This window comes from Athene cunicularia (genome assembly GCF_003259725.1).
Source record: "Athene cunicularia isolate RWA chromosome 7 unlocalized genomic scaffold, athCun1 chr7_part1, whole genome shotgun sequence".
Lineage (NCBI taxonomy): Eukaryota > Metazoa > Chordata > Aves > Strigiformes > Strigidae > Athene > Athene cunicularia.
The window spans coordinates 7,255,426-7,278,145 of record NW_020799107.1 but is presented as its reverse complement, the minus strand read 5'-3'; the positions used below and the strand labels follow the sequence as shown (position 1 = coordinate 7,278,145).

The following is a 22,720-nucleotide window of genomic DNA, read 5'->3' as shown; positions in this document are numbered from 1 at the left end:
AGCTTCTCAATTAGAAAAGGAAAAAAAAAGTATGAAATGGGTAACTATGGTTACCTGTGATGTGGGTTTTTAAGAAGTGCACAGAAACCTAGTGGCAAAGGAGTTTGGAAGTTCAAAGCTTTAATTTATTCAAGAACTCTCTTGAATCAGAATATCAAAAGCATTTAGAATAAATTCAGAACATTTTCTTTTGTAGAACAATATTGCAGGCCTAAGCAGAAGCCATCAGACAGACCAACTGCTTGCTCTGCTCATATGAGAAGAAAATAGGAGTGGGAGAGGGTAAATATGCCCTTGTTCCACTTTTCTCCTGCAGAGCCCCATGGCCCTTGCAGTGGAATAGCTTGTGAAAATGGTGGTTTCTAGGAGAAGCAGTGCTTCCATTGTCCCGTTGTATTCCTGTTTACACCAGAATGATGATTTTAAAAGTGGTCATACAGAGCCCTGAAGCTGTGTGTACTTCAGGGGCATCTTTCAAGTAAAGGTGCCTACCTCAGAAATTCAGGCCCAATCATGCCGTCTGGTGAGGAAAAAAAAGGAAAAAAAAAGGAAAAAAAGTCAGCCATGCTTAATTCAGTGAGAACACAGGATAATGCTAAAAACATTTAATTAGACCAAAAGCACCCTCTGAAACATGTGTCTTGAGGTCAAAAACTTCTCCTCTCAAGTGTTTCAGGGGAATCAGTGGAATTAGGTACATATATGCCTTTTGCAAAGCAGGGAGCTGCTGTGTGCTCTTCTTGTAGGATTTTCATCTGAACACACAAGATAGTAGCTAGCACAGTGTTCCCTGTATGCTTGGTGGTCACTGCCCAGGAAAAAGGGAGAATAAGAAGTTTAGCTGTCCAAAACTGTTGTCTCATCTGAACCAGCGAAGTACACAAGAGTACAGGAAAGACCCATTTTGTCACTTATTTTATTATCATAACATACAACATGAGGTGAATCATGGAGCACCTTACATCCAGAGCATGACCTGTCAGTTTATCAGTGCACTGCTGGTCGAAAATTACTATCTGCTACTGGATCAGTACTCATTTCCCAAGAAAGCTGTCTGAAAAAGGTGTAGTTTTAACTGAGGGAATGTAGGTGTTGTGTTGGTCCAGTGATTTCTGAGCCCTAGGATCAGTCCCTGCCTCTGTCCCAACACCAATGATCTTGGGCAAGTCATTTCATCTTTCTCCTAAAACGCAGTTTTGTTTACTAAATGTTTTATTTATTATTATTAACAGAATGGGTTTTTTTTTTTTTAATTAGAATCTCAACTCCTAGAAGCAGGGGAAAGCTCTTGCTGTGGGTATGTGCTGGTTTTTGCTCAACAGGAGCCCTGACCTGGGCTGGCAGCTATAGGTGTGTTATAAGCTATTCTGTGTATGGCATGCTACTGCTGGGCTGTAGAGGGGTGGTAGGGATGGGGGTCCTGATTGATAGAAACCAACAACAGAAATGCCTTTCTCCAGCCCCTGCCCAGCTGCTTCTAAACCTAGGCAAATTCAGTCTTTCACAGGAATTAAGCACTCATCAGGTTGCAAGGTGTAGTCTTCAAGTTGTCGGAGAAGTCAAGTAACTGAATTTGTCAATTATTGCTGAATCCCAAGAGTGACCTCCAGGAATTACAAAGTGCACTTACCCCTCTGTTAGATGTTTGCTGGATCCAATCTTCATGCTGGTGATTATGCTTTGTGATAAGATCATTTTCTAGAAATCCATCACAGTAACTCTGAAGCCTCTGAATTCTTACTCCAAGTCCTCCTGTTTAACCAACTTGAAACAAATAGCATATAATTTATTAAGGGTGCATATAGTTGAGAATATTGCAGTTCAGTCAGATGCCGGGCATAGTCATGAAAGGTCACAGATCTTACGGTATTGTTTGAAGTGTTGGCGAATTTTTAATGTGTTTGTGCTGTGGCTGTGTTCGTTCTGAAACTGAGGGAAGGCTGTGCTTGTATCTGTTAATCTGGAGGTTCCTTATTAATAGGCTGCACACTTCATTGATTTTTAATTAATTTCTGAAGAGACACAGAGGATAAGTGCTGCAGCCCACAGACATCTCTGTACTTATTGCAGTCCACATCTCTATTGATTGCCTGTCTAAGGAGCAGAAGTAATCCATTTTAAATACACTTTCTTGGAGAGAGTGAATGCACTACACAATATACTCTCCGGATTGTAATTGTATTGGCAAGAGGTCAGTGGCTGGGGTGGGGGAAACGTAGCTTGTTGTTTAGTATGCTGTTGGCCGTCTGAGTGCAGGCTTCTCTGCAGGCTTCAAGAAAGCCAAGTTATCTCCCTCATGGGCAGTTTCTAATTACAGAGTATTAAGGAACCACTGGTCACAGCTTTGCTATTAAAGTTGCACTGGAAGCTCCGTTATAGGACACATTTAGCCCACCTACCTCTTCAGAGGAAGGAGCTAGAGCTAGTCTAACTGTAGCAATTAATCTAAGAGAGAAGAATAGTATTCAAAAAGCCCTTTCAAATCCTTAATGTGCTGATACCTCTCTCGTTGGTTGCCACTTTGAAAAACATCAAACACTTTCCAGGAGTATGTGATCCACTGGGAGCTGAAACCTGAAGTCTCTGAGCACTCCCCAAATCAGAGGATAGGTAGGTTCTTCCTGCTGGCATGAGTAGCACAGGTTACTAGGATTCACTTTCGAAACAGTAGTTCACAGTCTTTATTATAAGGACTGTGTTCCTGCCAGCCTCTTAACTGTAGTTACTTTGCAATGAGAGTTTATTGCCCAGCAAGGAGAGTTTTGCAGTGATACGTTTGTTATTTAGGCAGTTAGTTCTTATGTAAAGGCATCTTTTTCAGAAAAAGTCGTCAACAACTTAGAGCTGCACTTGCAGCCAAAACAGTGCTATGTACTTCTGTGCTTCCCAGACAGAGGTGAGTTGTGGGAGCATTAGTGGACACAGAAAGCATTAAATTCTGACTTGTATAGCCCAGGCCCTGTGGCATTCAGGGAAGGGCATCCCTGCAGTGGAACAGAAATCTGCGTCTTAACAGTCAGTCTTTCTTACACAGGACCATCGATAGATTTCTGCCTTGCTTTTTTCTCTCCCTACGTGGGGCAGTCCACCTAAAGCCCTGTCTCTTGAAAACACATGGCTGGTTTGTGTGCTGACCTTCAGAAGCCCGTGTGAGAAACATCTGGCAGAGCTAGCAGGGAGGCATCAGATGCTTTATCGAAGTTTTGGGGGTGACCCTTTACCCACAAGTCCCTGACTTGATTAAGTTTTTCCTTTACAGCTCTTGGTCTGTTCAGTAATTGGGAGGGTCAGAAACTGTCTCAGTGTGTCTCTGCTGCATCATACGTTTGTACGTCGCATCTACATTGGCCTGGTGAGGGTATGAAAGGAGCTGCAAAGCTGTATCCAGGTTACTGTGTCCTTACTGGTGACATGCTTATTATAAGCACAGCTACAAGCTACAATTTCTATCGCCTCTTTGGGCTGCAGTACCATAGGCTGAGCTGTGATTTTCTTCAGAGATTAGAGAACATCCCTGTCCTTTTGAGCACCTTGGGAATAGGGAGAAGGTACTGTAGGAGACTACCGTAGCCTGTGTCCACACAGCCCAGGAGGTCAGGACACCTGGCCCAGGTGAAGTGGTAACACAGCCAGTATGAGCCAGTTTGCCCACTGAAAGCACTAAGACTGTCACAACAGAGCACCTTGCGCCCAGCTGTCTTAAGGAATCACTGTGGCAATAGTCTTGAATTAATTGCAAAATGGAGATCAGATAAAACTCCACAGCTCCCTCGGGAACATCATGCATAGGAATGTACTTTGTATTTCTCTCGTCCTATGTAGCACTTGCACGGATGTGACTATAGGTGGGACCAGAACTTGGAGGCGCATGCAGCATGGGCAGTATTGAAATACCTGTTTTGCATCTCATTGCTTAAGCTACTTAATATATTTATGTAACATGTTTCATCAGAAGGACATGAAGTGCTTCACAGACTCTTTATGTTCAGCATCACCTAATCTAGATAACTGTGTAATCTGAGGGAGCCAGGGAGACAGCTCGTACTTTTCATGAGAATTCAGACAAACGACATGTTTGATGATGACAGTGGAACAAAATCCCCTTCTGGTGATGCCCAAGGAGTTTCAACACCCACCCAGGATAGATAGCTTCATTTTAAGGACCCCACAGCCTCAGAATCACGAACCAGTCAGTTCAGCAGTGACCCGTTTATCTCTGCTTTGAAGGGGTGAAATGACATTCCTGAGATTTTAATTTAGGATTGCAGAGGGTCTGGGCCCATCAAAATGTCTGCTCAGTCCAGTCAATTAAGTCTTGAAATGTCATAAGCTTATGAACTTGCTTCTCCTGTCATTTCTTTCCGCTATTTCTTCCTTTATGAATCATCTGTCATTGTGGAGTAGTCTGCATTTTTCCTATAGTTCTCATCTAAACTTAAGTCTAATAGCTTCTTTCCCTTCCCTTTTACACCCTGACTTTGTTTTGATCTGTTATGCTTTAGCATATTTTTTATTTTGTGTTTTGGGCCATAGCTCAGCAGTGCAGTAAACCAGGCTTTAGGATTCCTGATACTGAAACAAATATACTGCAGCCGCCACATGATGCAGAGCAATGGTCTGGTGTATGCTTTTTTTCCTAGACTTGTTCTTTTGATGGGTAACTGGCAAGTTTATACTGCCACAGGTAATGTGTGTCCTCGTGTGGTTGGTATGAAGCCAGCTCATCTCGATTTTGTGCTTCAGCTGAGTCAGACAATGTGCGATCACACTCCCATGTGTGAGCAGACAGAATTTGTACTTCTGGGTGATCCACAGGTGGGGAGATCTAAGGCTAACCTGTGTGCAGAACATCACTGCTAACTTTTCACGACAGAACTAGCTTGAATTAACCTGTGCAGAAATTGTATTGGCACTGATTATCTTTCCATAAGGGGTAATAATCCATCTGCACTGCCTCAAGTACAGATAGTCTTGTACTCTGTGTACTCTGAACAGTTTAGTCTGAAACCATTTAGTAATGTCACAGCAGGACTGTTGAGAAAAGGGATATATTAGCAGACATGAATACACAGCACCCACACTGCTTGTGTCACATGAGCTCCGAGTTCAGGTTTAGCAAAGTTTCAGTTGTATGGTCCTGGTCTGGTGGACAGGTCCAACATGACTGTAGGAAAATCCAGCTAGTTATATCAGCTTTGTATCCTAAGGCTGTGTCTAAAGACAGTCAGCTTGAGAGAAAAGCACTTTTACCTCAAAGTATAGCTTGTTACACATGAATAGCACATTGCGTCAAACTTAAGTAAACTGTAGAGAAGAGAAACCAAGAGAGCTTAGTCAAGGGAACAGCAGATGGAAAGGAATATATTACTATCACATAAACTTTCTTTGTCTACCCTTTACCGAAGAGAGAGAGGTATTAACTTACCCCATATAAATGGGAAGTAATTGAACTCCTAAATATTTGGCGTTATATACCACAGCCCAGGCTGCAGGAATGGGCCTCCCTTGCTGGCTTTACCAGAGTTGGTAGAACTCCAGACATTTTCAGAAATCCTTGACAGCTAACCTGGTGGAGGTATGTGTAGCACAAGGTGTGAGTCCCCAGCTCAGTCTGGCAGCTTTGGACTGAAATAGTTAGCATCCTTTGCTTTCCCTTGGCTGTGAGGATGACCTCCAGTCCTAGCTCTCAGGCAGACCTACATAAGAAATCACACCTCTGCAGCTGAGTCAGTGTATTTCAGAGCAGTGTCAGTTTTTCCCTCCCACAGCTATCTCTGGAGTAACAGCTACTTAGATGATGCTGGTTGCTCCTGACAACAAAGGGCACTGCGTTTTCCTTGAAAGCATATTTAGCCCCTGGTAAAATTACACTTTTTCCATGGGGTAAGCAGGGAAAAGATGATCATTTCAAGCTTTCTGTAGTGATTCCTGTTATTAAGCTAGCCTCAAGTTATTAGGATGAAAAGAGGACAGTCTCCAAGGCTGGAGATTAATGTCCATGAGATTTGAGTTGGACTTGAAATTTTCTTCCTTCACGTACTTGTTTGATGACTATGCCATGTGTGCTTGGCTTTGGTGGGTGGAAATTATTATTGAAGAAAGGCAGGCTGCTCTTAATTTCTGGATGGGATAAGATCAACATTCCCTCTATTTAGGGAGATAATAACGTTTATTATAGAAAACAGCAAAAAGTCACATGGAAAAAAAAGTGTTTCTAGAACATCTGCTGTCTGCTGGTATTGCTGAAGTTGTTGGGGCAGGTGAAGGTCTTTATATCTATTTTTTTAATTTGAATTGTCCTGCAAGATGATGTCTTGCATCGTGCAAAGACATATGTCTAGACTTAAACTTTAGTTACTGATTCAAGACACTTCAGTTAATCTCTGGTAATTATCCCAAAGGGACTTTACATTTAATGACTTACATACCTGCTTAAATTCTGTCCTGAGTAATGAATCCTTTTTTTCTGGAAATGAGGTACAGGCACCTAATGGAAAGAGCTTTCGGACAAAGGTCATGTAATTCAAAGAATTGGCCATTCACTGAACAGCAGCTGCCACCTTGGAAACAAATCCAGAAGCATCTTCAGTGGGGAGGTGGGACTCTGAAAAGCCTGGAAATTTGAAGGAAATCAAATAACAGCATCTGAAACAGTCTATGCTTGCAACTCTTACCCTCTGAGCTGTACAGATGGAGGCTGTGCTCAAAAACTGCCCTTAGGAACAGGGAGAAAAATGACAGCAGCAGAAAGTCACACTGGTAGTGAAGTAAGAAAACAGCAAATTATGACCCGAGGCAGGACATCTCGGGGGACAACCCATAACTTTCCAGAAAAGCTTAATTTTGCTTTTTTAAAAAAAATCCCTTTATTACTCTGTTTCCACCATCAGCCCACCTTTGATGATACTCCTCTGTAGATGTCTGCAGCACTATAAATTCTAATATGAACTTAATTTGATATTTTCTACTTCAGTTCAGCACTTGGAAAGATCAGAAAACTGTCCCATCTCATTGCCTTTTCTTCTCCTATGGATTGTTTGACACAAAGTCTCCTTTTCCACTGTTCTGCTTCAGTTTGTTGCCAGCACTTGTTACCTCATTTTCAGGTCTGTCATTTTTCTTGTGACAAGAACAAAAGCATACCTGACCCTACCTGAAATGACCGTACCAAATCTGTCTATCCACAGTCCCAGAGACTTCACAAACACTCCATAAAAAAATTGAGACAGACTTTCTTCTTTTAGGGCTCTTATTTTAGTCTATTCAAGATCATTTTTGTTCTTATTTCTAGCCAGCTCCGAGAGTAAACTGATGGGTAGAGAGTAGGATTAACCTCAGCTAGTAAAACTGCTGATATTTTTTTTTCCCTCTAGTTATTACATAGAAAACTACCAAGGCTGAGAAGTGACAGGCAGGAAAGTCTTACTGGAGTAAAGCTCCTAGTGGCTGTTTACATCTTTCCTGTCCACCTTCCTTTGAACAAAGTCATCTGGGATTATTACAAGCCTATCCTACACCTCAGTTTCCCTGGTGCTGTTGCAAGCCTTGTGGGAAATATGTAAACACATGGGCAGGTCAGGTTAGTAATTGTGTAGGCAAAGATAAAAGACCTTTAACACTAATCAGTTCTGGCAAGGCATTTCTGTCTTGCTTCTGAAAGGAGAATTTACATTTTCACAGTTCGTAATCACATGGGTAGAAGGGGTCGAGACCGCAGGTGGTTTTACTGCTCTGTATGTCTACGTGAAGATCCACATAGCACAGGTTTGTCTTCGTACGTGACTCTGGTACTGGGTGAGGATAAGGGGCGCAGTTGTGAAAGATAAAAGGCTATTCCTCGCTCAGCCTGAAGTTCCAGGGGGACTTTCTCAATTTATCTGTGTTACAGCTGTTTGCAGTGGTTGTTTGACTTCTTAATAGCATTAGGTGCTGATTCAGAGAGCAATTTTATGTTAAGGGACCCTAGCAGGAATTGCATTTCTAATGACATTCTCTGTGAGGAAACCTCTGTTGTGACTGTGACGAGGAAGTAGCAGTGATGGGTAGGTCATGGCTGAGTCTTGTGTTCATGTGACATGAATCTGGCCTCAGAGATAATGGGACAACTGATCCTAATGGCTTAATGCTGAGCTTTTTCCTCTCAGTGGTTTCAGCATGAGAGTCCTACCCTACTGTGAATATTCTAATACATATACTAAGGTATGGGGTTTCTTATTATCTGTGAATTTTATACTTTGATAATTACATGGCATCTGTATAGCTCTAATTTGGACAAGTTCTGAAGGGCACTTCATTTCCCCAGACTCACAGATCACACCACAAATGGATCGGGCTTGAAAGTGTCATTTCCACAAACAGATCTCTTTCCATTGTCAGGGTCTAGGGTCACTGGTAGTTTTGTCTCTTAACTCTCATAAAATGTCCTCTTGGTATTTGATCATGGGCTTGTTGGGTGGTGGTAGCATCAGCTATGTGATGCAGAGAGTATTTTTTTGTTTCCATGCTTCTGTGTCAGGTAGAATGATGAGAGATGCACATAGAGCACGTTTCATTTGAGGTTCAGAAATGCCTTCACATGATAATTCTTGGCATAGTATATGTTTAGGCAGTATTGCTGCAGAAAATACTGTAGGATTCCCATTTTTGGATTGTTTTCATTCTGCTTGTATAGTTTCATTTAATGAAAATACAGACCTAGGTATACCTTTTCTCTTATACTTCTGCCATCCACCTGTAAAACATTGATAGGGTATCAGGAAAATCTAACATCTTTACACTGGTATTCCTAAGAGGGTTTACATTTCTGCAGGTCATGTTCCTGCACAGGATTTTCTAGCTGTCAACCCTACATGAGTTGGTTCTAGCTTTGCAGATAACACAGGTAGGAACAAGCCCTGCGAAGCTTCTTTGACAGAGGGGAAGTAAACTGTAAGTACAGTGATACACAGACAGCTATTTCTACCCTCTTTCTGAACAGAAAAGAAAACTGGCTGTGGTATTGGTTAGGAGCAGCATTCAGGTTGGTGATTACACATCTTTGTAGTTCGTAAGAGAGTATGATGTTAAGTTAAATAAGATATAATCTTACTAAGACGATATTAAATAATAGCACAAGACCGAAATAAATGGAAATTAATTAGTAGAATAAACAGTAAACATCCTAAAGTGTAAACCTACATGTTTAAAAAATGCTTGTAAATTACATACATAGAGAAGGTAAAATAAGACTAAGGGCTTAAGAGTTTGATTGTTTAACTCTTTCAGTGAAGGATGTTTCTGGACACCTTACCATCTATTGCTACCATCATTAGCTAAAGACAGGGGACTAAAGCCTTGTACAGATAATCTGTTTTGACTTTAACAAGACAGAAATTCCATTTCTTCATTTATACTAAAAGAAATCCACAATATTTCATATCGTTTCAGTGCTCATAGGTGCAAATTAATCTATTAAAAATTAGAATTTTATTTGGGCCTAATGTGTTTTGACACCAACAGAATTCTCTCATCAAATTCTCTGGGTTCTTGTGTCCTCATTGGATTCTGCCCACAAAGATGTCTCCAGGTTTGGACCTTTCTTTTCTTCCCCCCCCCCTTATTCTGAGGTATTGAGAATTTTGACCAAATAAGATATTGGACATTATCGCAAATCTATGATGTTTTAGAAGTATTTCTGTTCATTCTAAAAAATTGAGATATTTTCTAAACTAAGTAGAAAGGAAGTATAAACAGCACCTTGAGACTTCTTGTTCACGGAGGAGCTCTTTTGGAGTGAAGGATGTAAGACTGAAGAAAGGTGCTTAATGTCATGGAAGGTGGAGGAAGAGATTGGGAGCTGCAGGAGAGAAGTATCTGGGGGAAGCACAAGGGTGCCTGTCTGTTCACACATGACTGCAGTCCTGGCTTCGAGGGCAGCACTTTCAGGAACTGCAAAGAACCAGTGTAATTTTAGACAAGTGAGGAATGACTATGTGGTATATTTAAGGGCAACCTGAAGCCACCCTTACAATTAGATTTGCTATCTTCAAGAGCAGCAAAGCTGGACGTGTGATTATGGGCCAGAGGCTTCTCCACAAAGCACACAGAGCCCTGCATGCCTGCACACGCTGTTCAGCCCAGTGTAGCATGGGCATGGTACGCTCTCAGTGGATTTCTGAGGCGTGTCCAGACAGGTTGTTTGACACCTACCTGCAGACATCTCAGCAGACTGGCTGCTAGACCCCCAGATGAAAGGGAGGGACATGAGACTGGGAGGTTTCTGTAGTCCACTTGCTTCCCCGAGTACTTGTTATGAGCAGTTTGACACTGCCTTGAAGCCCTTTCTGGTTACTGTTCAGTGTTAGAGATGTGAAGCAGGATTTATATGAATTCCCAATTTATCTCAATTTTACGGGACCACCTTTGTGCTTGCTTTTCCTCTACTACACAGCGTCTTTTCATTGTGTTGTATTTTTCTGGTTGGGTTTCTTCAGATGGTAATTTTTGTGCTAAGTCATGGTGCCTCTGGTTTCATGGTGTGTTTGTTGTGTGACTCACGATCATTTGACCTATGAGATTTACTTGTCCTTTATCTACAGGCTTTAATTTGATGTCAAAAAACATTATACTTTCAAAGACTTATAGTTCTGATGTTCAACGGCCAGAAGTATTGATTTGCAATTGGCAGGAGGGCGTGTTTGCCTTAACTAGCAGGGCTTTTAAAAAATAATTCCATTTGCTTTATGCCAAAGAGTCCCCATGTCCCCTTTCAAACCACCTTCATGTTGACTGCAACAAAGCCTACCACATTAAAAATGAAATAGTGTTTATGCCAAATGTTCTCTCACATATTTTCAAACCTTTTAGCAGTGTTTGCACTGAAATTTTTCACCTAAAAGCCACAGCAGTTCAGAGCTCCACTTGATACTTTTTGTAAAGACATCCACTTTCTGTCAAGGAAAGGCTACATTCTGGCCTGGTGACCACGAATGGTGGCTTACCCATAGGCATTGTCCTCCTGGTATGTATGGGGATAGGTATGTGTGAGCTTCTTATGCTGTGAAAGGTGATAAAGTCTGGCCCATGACACTGAGTAATCTGGCTATTTTAATCACCACCTGTGACTGTCTGAATTATCATCTGTATTATGGGATAATATGATCTCTTCAGTATTCAGCAATGACTTTTTAAAAATTACCATATATATTATACAGAGCCAATATATTAAGAGATACCTTAAGGGTAATTATCAAGTGTGTAATTTCATCTGTAGGTTCTTCTAATGATGGTTAATGTCATAAATGCCTTTTAATGAAATTATAGTCTTGTAACCCTGCCTATCCTTTGTGTGTGGTATAATTAATAAGACTAAGCTTTGGTGTTCATCTCAGTGTCACAAAGCATCATGTAAACTTCCATACTTAGGGTAGATGGTTAGCCTCTCATCAGAGTAAGAATAAGGTTAAGGCCAGGCAGCGAGTATATGTTAACTTATATTTAAAGGCAGCTGAATCAGCTTGTTAACAAAAGTACTTCTAACAAAATATATGCTCATTAAAGAAAAAAAAAAAGCCATTGATCTAGTGTCTTATTATAATACTACATGCAAAATTTTAAAGGAGTGAAAAGGCAAGTGGGTTGCAGCACTTGGAATAAAGAATTGTTTTCCTTCTGATTCACTGAGGGTAGTGAAAATTTATGTCCACCTTAAAAGCATTTGAAGATGGTTAAGAAGCTTCATCTTGAATTGAAGACATTTGCCTGGAATGTAGAAGAGCTGGAATTGTTTCCCAGTCTGGCCTAATTTCTGTGGGATTCTGCCTAAATTGATCATTTTTTATGGTCTTCAGATTTTCTGTCTGAAAAATAAGGGCTGTAATAGTTCTTTTCTTTGTCTCACATTTCCAGATTCTAAATTTGCTGGAGCAAAGGAGATATCTATGTGGTTTTTTGTTTCCTTTGGCAATTACCACAGAATCTTACAGAATTATTCACATTGGAAGGAATCTAAGATCATCTAATCCCACCTCCTGCTCAGAGCAAAAGCAGCATTGAACTTCTGCCCTCTAGGCCATTTTCTTATTGCAAATACCAATAAAGGAAACAGAAATTTTATATAGTATCAGTGAAAAGTAGTTCTAAAAAATCATGTAAGACTCATTAAGATTATTTTACTCTTCTTTGTCCATCAGGGAATGATGTACCTGGAAGAGAGAAGACTTGTCCACCGTGACTTGGCGGCCCGTAATGTCTTGGTGAAATCACCAAACCATGTGAAGATCACTGACTTTGGCTTGGCTAGACTTTTGGAAGGAGATGAAAAGGAGTATAATGCTGATGGAGGGAAGGTGAGTTCTGAACACGTCTGGAAGTAAACATATCACACTGTGACAAACCTCCTGAAGTAACCCTTTAGGGCAGTGTATTCCTATGGGACTATTATCTGTGTAACAAAGTCTGTCAGTGACTTAGCAAAACCCTGTCTTCTAGAACTGTGTTGTGACAGCACACATAAAAGCTGCTCATTTCTTGCTCAGTGAGCTTCTCCAGGTGCTGAAATTTAATTGTCTGAACAGTTTTCACACTCTGAGTTAGGTTTTGTTCGTATGTTCCATTTTGTGTCTTGTTTTGAAGACTTCTGAAGTCAGTTCAATGACTGACAGTTGTTCTAGGGCATTCCTGCCAAGTCCTTTTCTCTAGTCAGTATGAACCTCAATAATTTGCAGTCCCGTTTTCTCAGACAAGTAATTTTCCAGAAAACAAAAAAGGAAGGACACAGAACATGTTTGTATTTGTAGAATATAAGAGTTTACATATGCTCAGCAAAGAGCTACCTCTTCTGTCACATTGGTAGAGCCTGCATACACTGTTTCTTGCATGCAACTCCCCAATACCATGCTTAATACCAGGGCAGTAAAAAGCTAGCTTGAGGATAATTTTGAAACCAGACATTTTCCCATATTACTTTTCAGCATATCGCACAGCATCCATATAGTGCCTAACCTCATTTCTAATGCCTTCAGATTAGCGCATTATAAATTTCAAAACGCTGTAGATAGAGGCTCTAAGTACATACCACTGCTGGATGCCAAACATCTTGAAATTCCACATTTCAACCTGTCACAAAATCCCAAGGGATTCTGCATCTCCTGTCATTCCTTTCCCTGAACATTCAGTTTGCTTTCTGTCTAGTTGCTATCTGTGCTTTTCTGTGCTCACTTGTGCCCTTGTCTGGGACAAACAGCTGTTGCCAGTGTGTGCTTTTCTCCTGGATGGGCTGCTGCCTTATTTGTGCGGCTGCTGCCCTTGGCAGCTGTTGCACGGATTACATCAGCATTTCAGTCAATGAGGTGAAGAGCTTGAAAAGAGTTGCCATTGTTTTCCTGTTTCCCCAGTGAAGAGACCTCCTGGCAGGGAAGGTGGAGTTTTGGCAGTTTTACCTGATTCCTTCAGTTCTCTAATCCCCTTTTCAGTAACCCCTCTGCCTCTTCCCTTCATCAGGCAGTGAATGACAGAAAATGAGCTGGTCCTTGCAAACCAGCTGTTCCCTGGCAGCTGTTAGAGGGTGTCTTGGACTTGTGAAGCCAATCACACTGTTGGGAGTTCTGGAGCGGGATTTACACATCACATGTGTCACTTCCCAGTTCCAGAGAAGCATCCTGTGAAATCCAGAAGACATTTGCAGCTTAAAGTTGTACTGAGAACATGCTAAGACAGATTCAGACTGGACAAAAGAAAAAACTTTGTCACCATGAGGACAATAAGGCAGTTGATCAGGTTGCCTAGGGAGGTGGTGCAGTTTCCATCCTTGGAGATTTTCAAGCCCAGACTGGATAAAACCCTGAGTACCATGCTGTGATCTCATAGCTGAACCTGCTTTCAGCCTGAGGTTGGACTAGAGACCTCCTGAGGTTGCTTCCAATCTGACTTATCCCATGATGAGCAATGCAGCTTTGCTACTTCAGCAACTGTTCAGGTTTGGAATGACCCAGTCATATTTAATGGAAATGAAAGCGATACTCTTCTGCATTTAGTGGAGGAGGATGAACTGTCTTTACAAGTGCTAAGCCAATCTTTATTAGAGAGTTCTATTTTTGCCATAACTGTATAGGTTATGTTCATTAGTCAACTTCATGGAAGGTATTTTCATAAGGGTTTCAATGAAGACACATCCTCTGCTTTTACACCCACCATCTGTTCAGATTTTGCATGCGGTTACGTGTATCTCTGGTTTATTCCAGTATATCTGCCATAGTTCCAAATTAGAGGCAGCCCATACAAATCCATGCCAGGTAAAAATCTCTTTTTAATGTCTGTCCATTAGAAATTAATGGACTGCAAGACTGCCTCACAGGCCCAGCTCAGGAATAGGAAACACTGTGACTCTCATTTTAACACAAACTCAAGAGGGAAAACCCTTATGCCAAACCTAGGTTTGTGTCTGCCTACACAGCTTTCTCTGTCAGAAGAGATGAGCTCTCCACAGGGGTGATTCAGACCCAAAGCCAAACTTGGGACTTTTGACTTGCTTTTAGGAGCAACTTTTCTCACTGCAGTAATGATACAGAGAACCAGGAAAGCTAAGTTCCTAACAAATATTAGATTAAGCACTGTAAATTCTCCCCATTGCTGTTTACTCTGATGATGATGATGATGTGTACTGTGAAGTATTATGGACACTGCATTATTAACTAGCCTCATTACAGAGTAATTGAGATAGCAGTGTCTGGTTTTGCAAACTGTTGAAGCAAAAGAGCTTCTGTATTCCACTTTCTCTGCTGTATTTCCGATCTAGGGGGATTGGATGTAATTTTTGTGTTGGTCCCATCTTTACATGGGTATGATGAAAAAATGAGTTGTTCCACTACATCTGAATCAGTAAAATTTGGGTGGTATGAGAAGTTCTGCAGATAACTGGTTCGTATTGCTCGCCTTCATATGTTTTATGGGGCAAAGCCTCATTCTAGAGGTCAGGAACAACCTTGTCCTCTGGTGGGTAGTGCTGCTTTTTTTAGGCTTGCAGCTGAAAAAGGAAACAGGGAGGAAGCTGATGTCTGCATACAGGATCTATCTGTATTGTTTTAATACTATATTTCTAAAGTTACATTTCTTTTGTGTTTCCCTAGATGCCAATTAAGTGGATGGCTCTGGAGTGCATACACTACAGGAAATTTACCCATCAGAGTGATGTTTGGAGCTATGGTAAATCTTCATGTGATTAGTTTAAAAATTTGTTTCTTGTAAAGCATTAAACCAAGTTGAGTTACTATGTTAAAGATACCCTCTTCTCCTAGAGGAGTTAATTCCAGTGGGTTTTGCTCTTTCCTTTTTTTTTTTTATTTTATTTTTTTGTTTTCTTTTTGTTTTCTTTTTCTTAGTTTGGATTTATTGGGGGTTTTTTAATGTGTAACTCTGAACAGCAACTGTTATTTGGCTCCTGTGTTACTTCCCTGCTCACTAAAATACATTATCATGATGTCCCTCCTAGGATGACTGCCGTAAGGTCTGGGCTGGTAACAGTTTGGCTGATTATTATGACAGAAGAAGGCCTCTTTCAGCTCAGCCACAGATTCATAAAAATACAGCTGCAGGTCATAATTTTCAGCAGTCCTTTGAAAAATCTCAACTCTAAAAGCCATGAATGTCAAAAAACATTTTCAGGCTTATGGGACTTTCTGTACCTACAGTCAGATAAAAGGGAATTTGTCATAATACAGAACAAATACAGCAAGAGAAAAAGGAGAAAGAGACGAGCTCTCCATCCTAACTAAAACAAGCATCCATTTAATTTCACAGATAACTTGTGAATTAGTTAGACAGGTCAGCTCATGTGGACTTCACACACACCAAAAAAAAAAAAGTCACATTTGAGAAATGAGATGTTCCTTTACTGTTGTTAATTCTGTTATCCAGATGAGCTGTTGTGCCACATCTGCTGAGCAGTCTCCCTGTTCATCTAGTATAGCTGTTATAATAAAATCATGTATACCTTTGTAAGTGGAATTTTTCAGCAGTATCTAGGGCCATGGACTCCTACTTACATTTCCTTTTGCCATATCGTTTCGAAACAGAAAGGTGTATAATTCTATTCATTACTCACTTTTACCTGTGGGTAGCAGCAAAAGACGCTGTTTGCTGTGACTGGTTAGCTGCCCTCTTCTATTCGGCTGAGAAAAACATACAAAAGTTAAATCAGTCATGTAAAGCTGCTCTTTCTCCTCAAATTCTGTATGCCCCATATCATTTAGGGAAAAAATAAGCCTCCTTTTATGAAATTCATTTTAAATACAGGAAACCCAGAATATCTGTAATCAGAAAGGACAAGACCAAAAACAATTGGCAAGTTATAGTTATTGAACATTAGCAAAGGAGGTGAATGAGGGTGAAATAAATATGTTTTACACATATGGCAATTTTGTCCATCATTTTTCACATTAGCATGACAGCTGGCAAAATATGGTTACTGATCTGGAGGCATGTTTAAAATGACCTTTACAATAAAAATAAAGGTTAAACTGGTGCGATAGCAGCATTTTCAGTATTTAAGATTTTGTTGTGGGATGAATTCTGTTACTTACAATACCAATGCCAAAACAAATCCTATGGTTATTCAAAAAGAGAATCTTGGTTTTGAAGCACAGCACTATCATAACTCAAATCAATAAGGTGATTTAAAGAAAAAAGCAATGCAAGTGTCTGTGAATGACTTCCAAGGCAAAGACAATGACATAATGTTACTCAGTGCTGTACCTTTGTGGGAAATTGATGCTGTAAGTTAGGGAACATCTGCGATTTTTCCCCTTAAAATAATAGAGTACATCAGCCATTCATTTTCCCTTTTGATATGATAAAAGAGCACGATGCATTCTTCTGTTATTGCATCCATTTACTTTACTACCATTTATTTGTCTTAGACCTTTCTCTTGTGCCTCAGATCTATCATGCTGCTTCTTAAACCAATAAAAATGAGAGAAGTTGCTTTTGAAGATTAACCCAAAGTGCTGTTTCACCATTTTCTGGAGCTTTTTAAATGGCATTCCAAACTTTGTTTTTACAGTGGTTTTACAGTCACTTGTAATGAAGAAGAGATTGCAATCCAGAACTGGGCGAGTACTGCACTATAAGAAATGGTGAAGGAATCTGGGCAGTATGACCTCAAATATTAACACTTTTGTTCTGCCTAGGAGTCACTATCTGGGAGCTTATGACCTTTGGTGGGAAGCCATACGATGGAATCCCAACTCGAGAGATCCCCGACCTCTTGGAGAAGGGAGAACGTTTGCCCCAACCTCCGATCTGCACTATTGATGTTTATATGGTGATGGTGAAGTGTAAGTCATTGTCTCTTCTAATATCCCTGTGCTCAGTGCAAGAGGGACACTGTTTTAAAACATTTGCATCTATGGTCTGACAGTGCTGGGTAATAGGGTAGATGGCTTCAAAAAAAAAGCTTCCCAAGTTACTGTAAATTCCATTTAAATACTGTATGCACATTTTTTGCAATTGCAAAAGATACAAATTTAGCCATGAAGGGCTGAGTTAGCTCAGCTTCCTATTACTGTCAGATGGTATCTCATATTCTTGCTGTGAAGTCAAAATTGTATGATTGTTATTGTAAACCCTTGTCATTTCCATGACAATTGATTTTGATGTTAAAAAAGATAGTATTAAACGTAATTACAGTACATGGATACCCAGCCAGTGAAGGTTGTGAGGAAAAATGCTGGTTCCAAATATGGAGGAAAAAAGCATGAATGTTTTATTGTTAGTAATAAGAATGGTGATTGCAATAGTAATAATAAAAAGTAAAATTAAATTAATAGAAGAAAGGCTACAGAGAGGATAATGTTTTATCATTCTTAGTCCAGTACAATAATTTAAGAATATTTTTACTTAAGCAAAAAAGGAAAATAGTCTGAACATGGTTCCTTCCTACCCTTTTATCTCCAAGATACCCACACTAGTGACAGTATCCTCCAAGGCTATGCTTCTAATTTAAAAAGAATTAGGAACATCTCTCTGGTGTTTCTGACTTAATTTAAGTGAGATTAGCAAACACACATCCCATCCATCTTAGATAGTACTTTCCTTTGTGCTCTGTACACAAAAACACTGAAAGAGAATAAAACTAGAAGAGGTAAATAATGTGTCTTCTGAAAACAGTTGTACTGTTCATGCAGGTATGGAAATTGTCTGAACAGTGCAAGGGGTTTGTGTTGGTTGAGTACAAAAATGTTCCATCTGGTAGGATTTCTAATAAGTATGAGGTGAATCTCGGTGGACAAAAGGAAGTCTTAGTAGATGGGGCATTCTGGAAGATGGAAAGTTACAGCTAAATGTACAGACTTAGTTGTGTAATGTTTATGTGAAAATCTGTATAAGCTATAGCAGCTTTGTTTTTCCTGTGTTGGTCACTTCTTCAGTTAAATGGCATGAAAGAGATAAGGCCTGCTTGGTTTAGCCTTCCTGGCAAATGAGAACACTTTCTTGGGAAGCTGCTGATAGGATCTTCCATTAGTAAAAGCTGACACTGAGATAAACTAGATGCTGGTGGTGACTGCCCATACTACTTGTTTGTTTTACAGAAAGCATTAGCAAGGATTGAGAGCTGTTGTTTCTAAGGAATGTTTCTTGGAGAGTGAAGGACAAAAGAATCACCCTTACTAAATTAAAATAGCATCGAATGAGATCTGTGTTAGTGATGCAGACATGTGAATGCAGACTTAGCTGAAATGCAGATGTGAGATCAGTCATCCTGTAGGATCTGTTGAACAGTTCTTTTTAATCTAAGTCACTAGAACCATAGGTCACTTAAAGTAAAATTGCATTTAGTAGTAACTTTGTAATAAACCTACTAGACTCAGATGAGATCATTCGTTATATTAGAGGCTGGACACATCCATAATAAGACAGTCAGAGCTGACATCTAAACAGGCAAGATAGATGCAGAAAATTGCAAGATATTGTTGCTGTCTCTGTTTGGGGGATGGGGAACAGGAGCTCAGAGCAAGTTAAGAAGAAATTCATGCAGTGTGACCAGATGTTTTCCATTTTAGGTGCATCATGGACTTCTAGCTTTCCATTCTTCTGGGCTCTTTACTGCAACTTTTCTTTAGTCCAGAGCTATCAAGGACTTCAAACCTCTTCATTTTTAAAAACTGCATGATTTCTTCCCTTGACAATTAATTTTTTTTCTTCTCATCTTTCATCTGTCCTCAGGCTGGATGATTGATGCTGACAGTCGGCCAAAATTCAAGGAGCTGGCTGCTGAATTCTCTAGAATGGCTCGAGACCCTCAGAGGTACCTAGTAATTCAGGTAAGCAAGACTGCAACATCAAGGAAGAAAAAAAAAAATCTGTCTGCCAAATTTAACTGTTGAGAGGGTTGCCTTTAAAACTCTTTAAGTTCAAGGTGCTCTTAAACCTAAAGTAAACAGTGACCACACTACTATACAAGAATGAAGTAGAATGGCCAGTGTCAGTATCTCAAAAATAGTAATAATAAAATAACCTGAAATTTGCTTCCTAAGTTTGTATTTATGAGCACAAACACAAGATCTGGCTTTGCAAGCTGCTCACTACTTTGCATTGTCCCATGAAACTGGGGACAAGATTTGTCCATCAGTGGACCTACTGTAGACCAAGGACTTGCTTGGTTCTGCAGTTGCTTAGGCTGAATCTTGGGTGATTATCTTGAAGAGACTCTTCCTGCACAGCTGAAATCATAAGAAAGTTTCTTTTCATAGCCTAAACGTAAACGTTTCTCAGAAGACAGGGAGTTGTGCCACATTGATACCTCTCATGCTAGAGAGGAGCTTTCCCCTGTGTCCTCTTTAGGCTGTGTAGGCTCTGTGGTGCTTCACAGTCCCTGTGATAGGCCCGCACCAGAATGATTCATCACATGAAACTACACAGTGGCAGCAGGACAATACCAATATAGCCATACCTGTTGACTACATCTAGCTGAAGCTGTGTACTCCCTGAGTACAGGGAAATGTGAAATTTTTTGTCCTTTCACTCCTGCATTCTGCAGAAGCCTAGAGTTGTGTATGTGTTTATTACAACTCAAACTCGAGCCACAGGAAGTGAGTCCAATTATTTGGTAAGGTCCTTAGATGTTCCCAATGTGTAAGCAGTTCAAATGAAAAATTAAAAGAAGTAAGGTGATGTTGACACAACAAAGCATGGAATTAGTTTGATCCAGTTAATGATACTCTCTTGCTACATCTCATGCTGTATCTGCTCCACGTTATGGAATACAGGGCAAAGGTATATCCAGCTGGTCCTTAGCTTCACACTGATGTAAGGATTCCGAGCTGAAGAACCTCCAGAAGTAGATTCACAGCAACTTTATGTCTCCTCATTGCTTCTGGGTCTAGTGCTAATCTCACCGTATGGTGTTTCGTTTCACTGTGTAGACATGCTGGCCTACTCATGGTGTATTATCACACAGTGTAAATATACACTACTCTCATTCAACTTGAGAAGTGGTAAAATATATTTGAAAAGTAAAATACTAGTCAAGAGGATCTGTGGTGCTGAAAGTGGAATTGCTCTTGCAGGATTCCCCCCTGCGTTAAATTGTTGGTTCGGCTTTCAGATTGGAAAAATCAGTCTGATTAAATCACTTCATTAGATAGGACACGTTTCCCTATTCCAAATGCCTCTTCTCTCCCTTCCTCTCTGCTGCCCTTCCCTCCCCTCTTGGATAGTCTGGTAGGTATTTCATCCTGTGAGGCTTCATCTGTAATGATCCTTGCAGACAATACAGGCCATGCAGTTCTTGAGGAGCAACCAGGGTAACTCCACTGCTCTGGTATCTCTTCATTCGGACGCCCCATTCCCCACAGGTGCAATCAAGTATGACAAACTTGCTGTTGAGCTTTTAAAACAGTCTGTATGTACCCTGTAGCCAGCCATCATTCCCTGTTGGATTCCACACAGGACATAATAACTCTTGCAGAGTAGGAGGCCATTCTTTAGGCACGCAGTTAAGTTTAGCATCATTTCTATTGGCTGTTAGAGTCTGGGGCATGGGCTGCCTTTTGTGATGCTTTGTGACACCAAGAAAAGCACAGCCTTGATTTTCTCTTTCCAGCTTGTAGATGCTGTTTCAATAAAAATACATATCATTGTTGTTGCTGTTGCTCCCTGGTTTGATTTTTATTGCTTTCAGCTCTGTTATATTTTGCAGAATTTTCTATGTGGATGAGAGGGAAATTTAGCTTCTATGTCCCTAAAAATACAAATGAAACTAAAGCAAACACCCAGACACAGCAGTTTCCATGTTATTTCCCCCTCCACGTGAGCCTAAATAGCTGAGATATTTCACAAAATATATCAGACCTTTACAGAACTCAGGTCAGAAACTGAGCTTGTATGGGAAAGAGAAGAAAGAATAAAAGCTCGATCACAAGAGCACAAAAAAATTATTTTTCTTGATTTATGAAGTTATTCACTTTCTGTCATCATATTCTCAGTTAAAAAAAAAAATCAAAACAAATTATGTGGATGTGGTGCTTTAGAACAAACAAAACAGCATGTGTGGTCCCTGCAGCCTGGCTGCCAGGGCATGAAGAAGGCTGAAGTTCCCTGTTTGGGAAATTAATCGATCTTTTGACCATTTTTCTCTCTCAATACAATCTACTTAGGGAGATGATCGTATGAAGCTCCCAAGTCCAAATGACAGCAAGTTTTTCCAAAACCTTCTTGATGAGGAAGACCTGGAAGATATGATGGATGCTGAAGAGTATCTTGTTCCTCAAGCCTTCAACATCCCTCCTCCCATCTACACCTCCAGGACAAGAATTGATTCCAACAGGGTAAGAGCAAGCTCTGATAGAAAGTACTGATTCTTCTAAAAGCACAGGTGGAGATTTAAGTACACTAATCAAACACAGGCCAGAGTTGCCTCGGGAATTACAAGCTCCCATTGCAAAGAGAATGACTGTAAAAATGTTGTCACTGGGTTCCCTGTTCATTGTGCCTCAATGAATTCTAAATTAATAGCTCAGCCTTGAGTGAACAAAGGCTTGACTTGAACTGCCTGTCCTGAAAGCACAGCTGAGGCTTGTGAAGTCAAGCAGTGTTGTTTCTCAGTTGTATACCATCCTGGCCAGGAAGTGCATAGCCCTGATTCTCCCATCCCTGCAATCCTGTTGTCTTGACAGGGTTGGCACTGATGTAACTGAGGGCAGCTGGAATATATAGATAATGCTGCTTTTGTGTCTGGAGCCAGATTTCAGACCCAGCCCCTTTTCCTGTTTGTATGTGATGCTTTCATGGCTCTCTTTCACAAGCATGTGGTTTTGCTGAGCACATCGTAGATTTTAGCATGTTGATCTTTGTAACATCCCTGTCAGGGGAGGAAATGCTGTTTATTTTACAGGGGGAGCCGAGGCACAGAGAGTGTTCAGGTGGAATTCAGCTCACATAATTCTAACCACCAAAAGGATAGGGATATATCTAGACTTCATTCATGTCGTTGGAGAAGAGTGCATGCATCAAGCCCATGATTACTGCTGCTTGCCTTGGATATTTACAGTGGGATGTTACTTTCTGGAGGTATCTTTCTCTATCCACTGGCTACTGACAGCTCCAGAGCAGTCTCAGACCTGGTTCGTGACCTCTAGTGAATTGGATCCTGTCCTAAATGCCTCAGGCTCAGTGCCACAGGAGCCCTGCTGCAGGTGGGGACCTGAGTTTAGGTTTCTGGAATTCCTTGTCACTCCTGAGCTCCCTG

The 22,720-nt window shown here is 40.6% G+C and overlaps 1 protein-coding gene across 5 annotated transcripts in view; it reads left to right on the top strand.

The window, feature by feature from the left end:
- The window catches only part of ERBB4 (erb-b2 receptor tyrosine kinase 4), a 402,024-nt gene that overhangs the window by 355,045 nt on the left and 24,259 nt on the right, over positions 1-22,720 (top strand). For all 5 annotated transcript variants that reach the window (XM_026852335.1, XM_026852333.1, XM_026852331.1 and 2 more), the window contains 5 exons: positions 12,171-12,326; positions 15,105-15,180; positions 17,163-17,309; positions 19,198-19,295; positions 21,630-21,800. In XM_026852335.1, the coding sequence (XP_026708136.1) occupies positions 12,171-12,326; positions 15,105-15,180; positions 17,163-17,309; positions 19,198-19,295; positions 21,630-21,800 (648 nt within the window). The remainder of the gene's footprint in view (positions 1-12,170; positions 12,327-15,104; positions 15,181-17,162; positions 17,310-19,197; positions 19,296-21,629; positions 21,801-22,720) is intronic.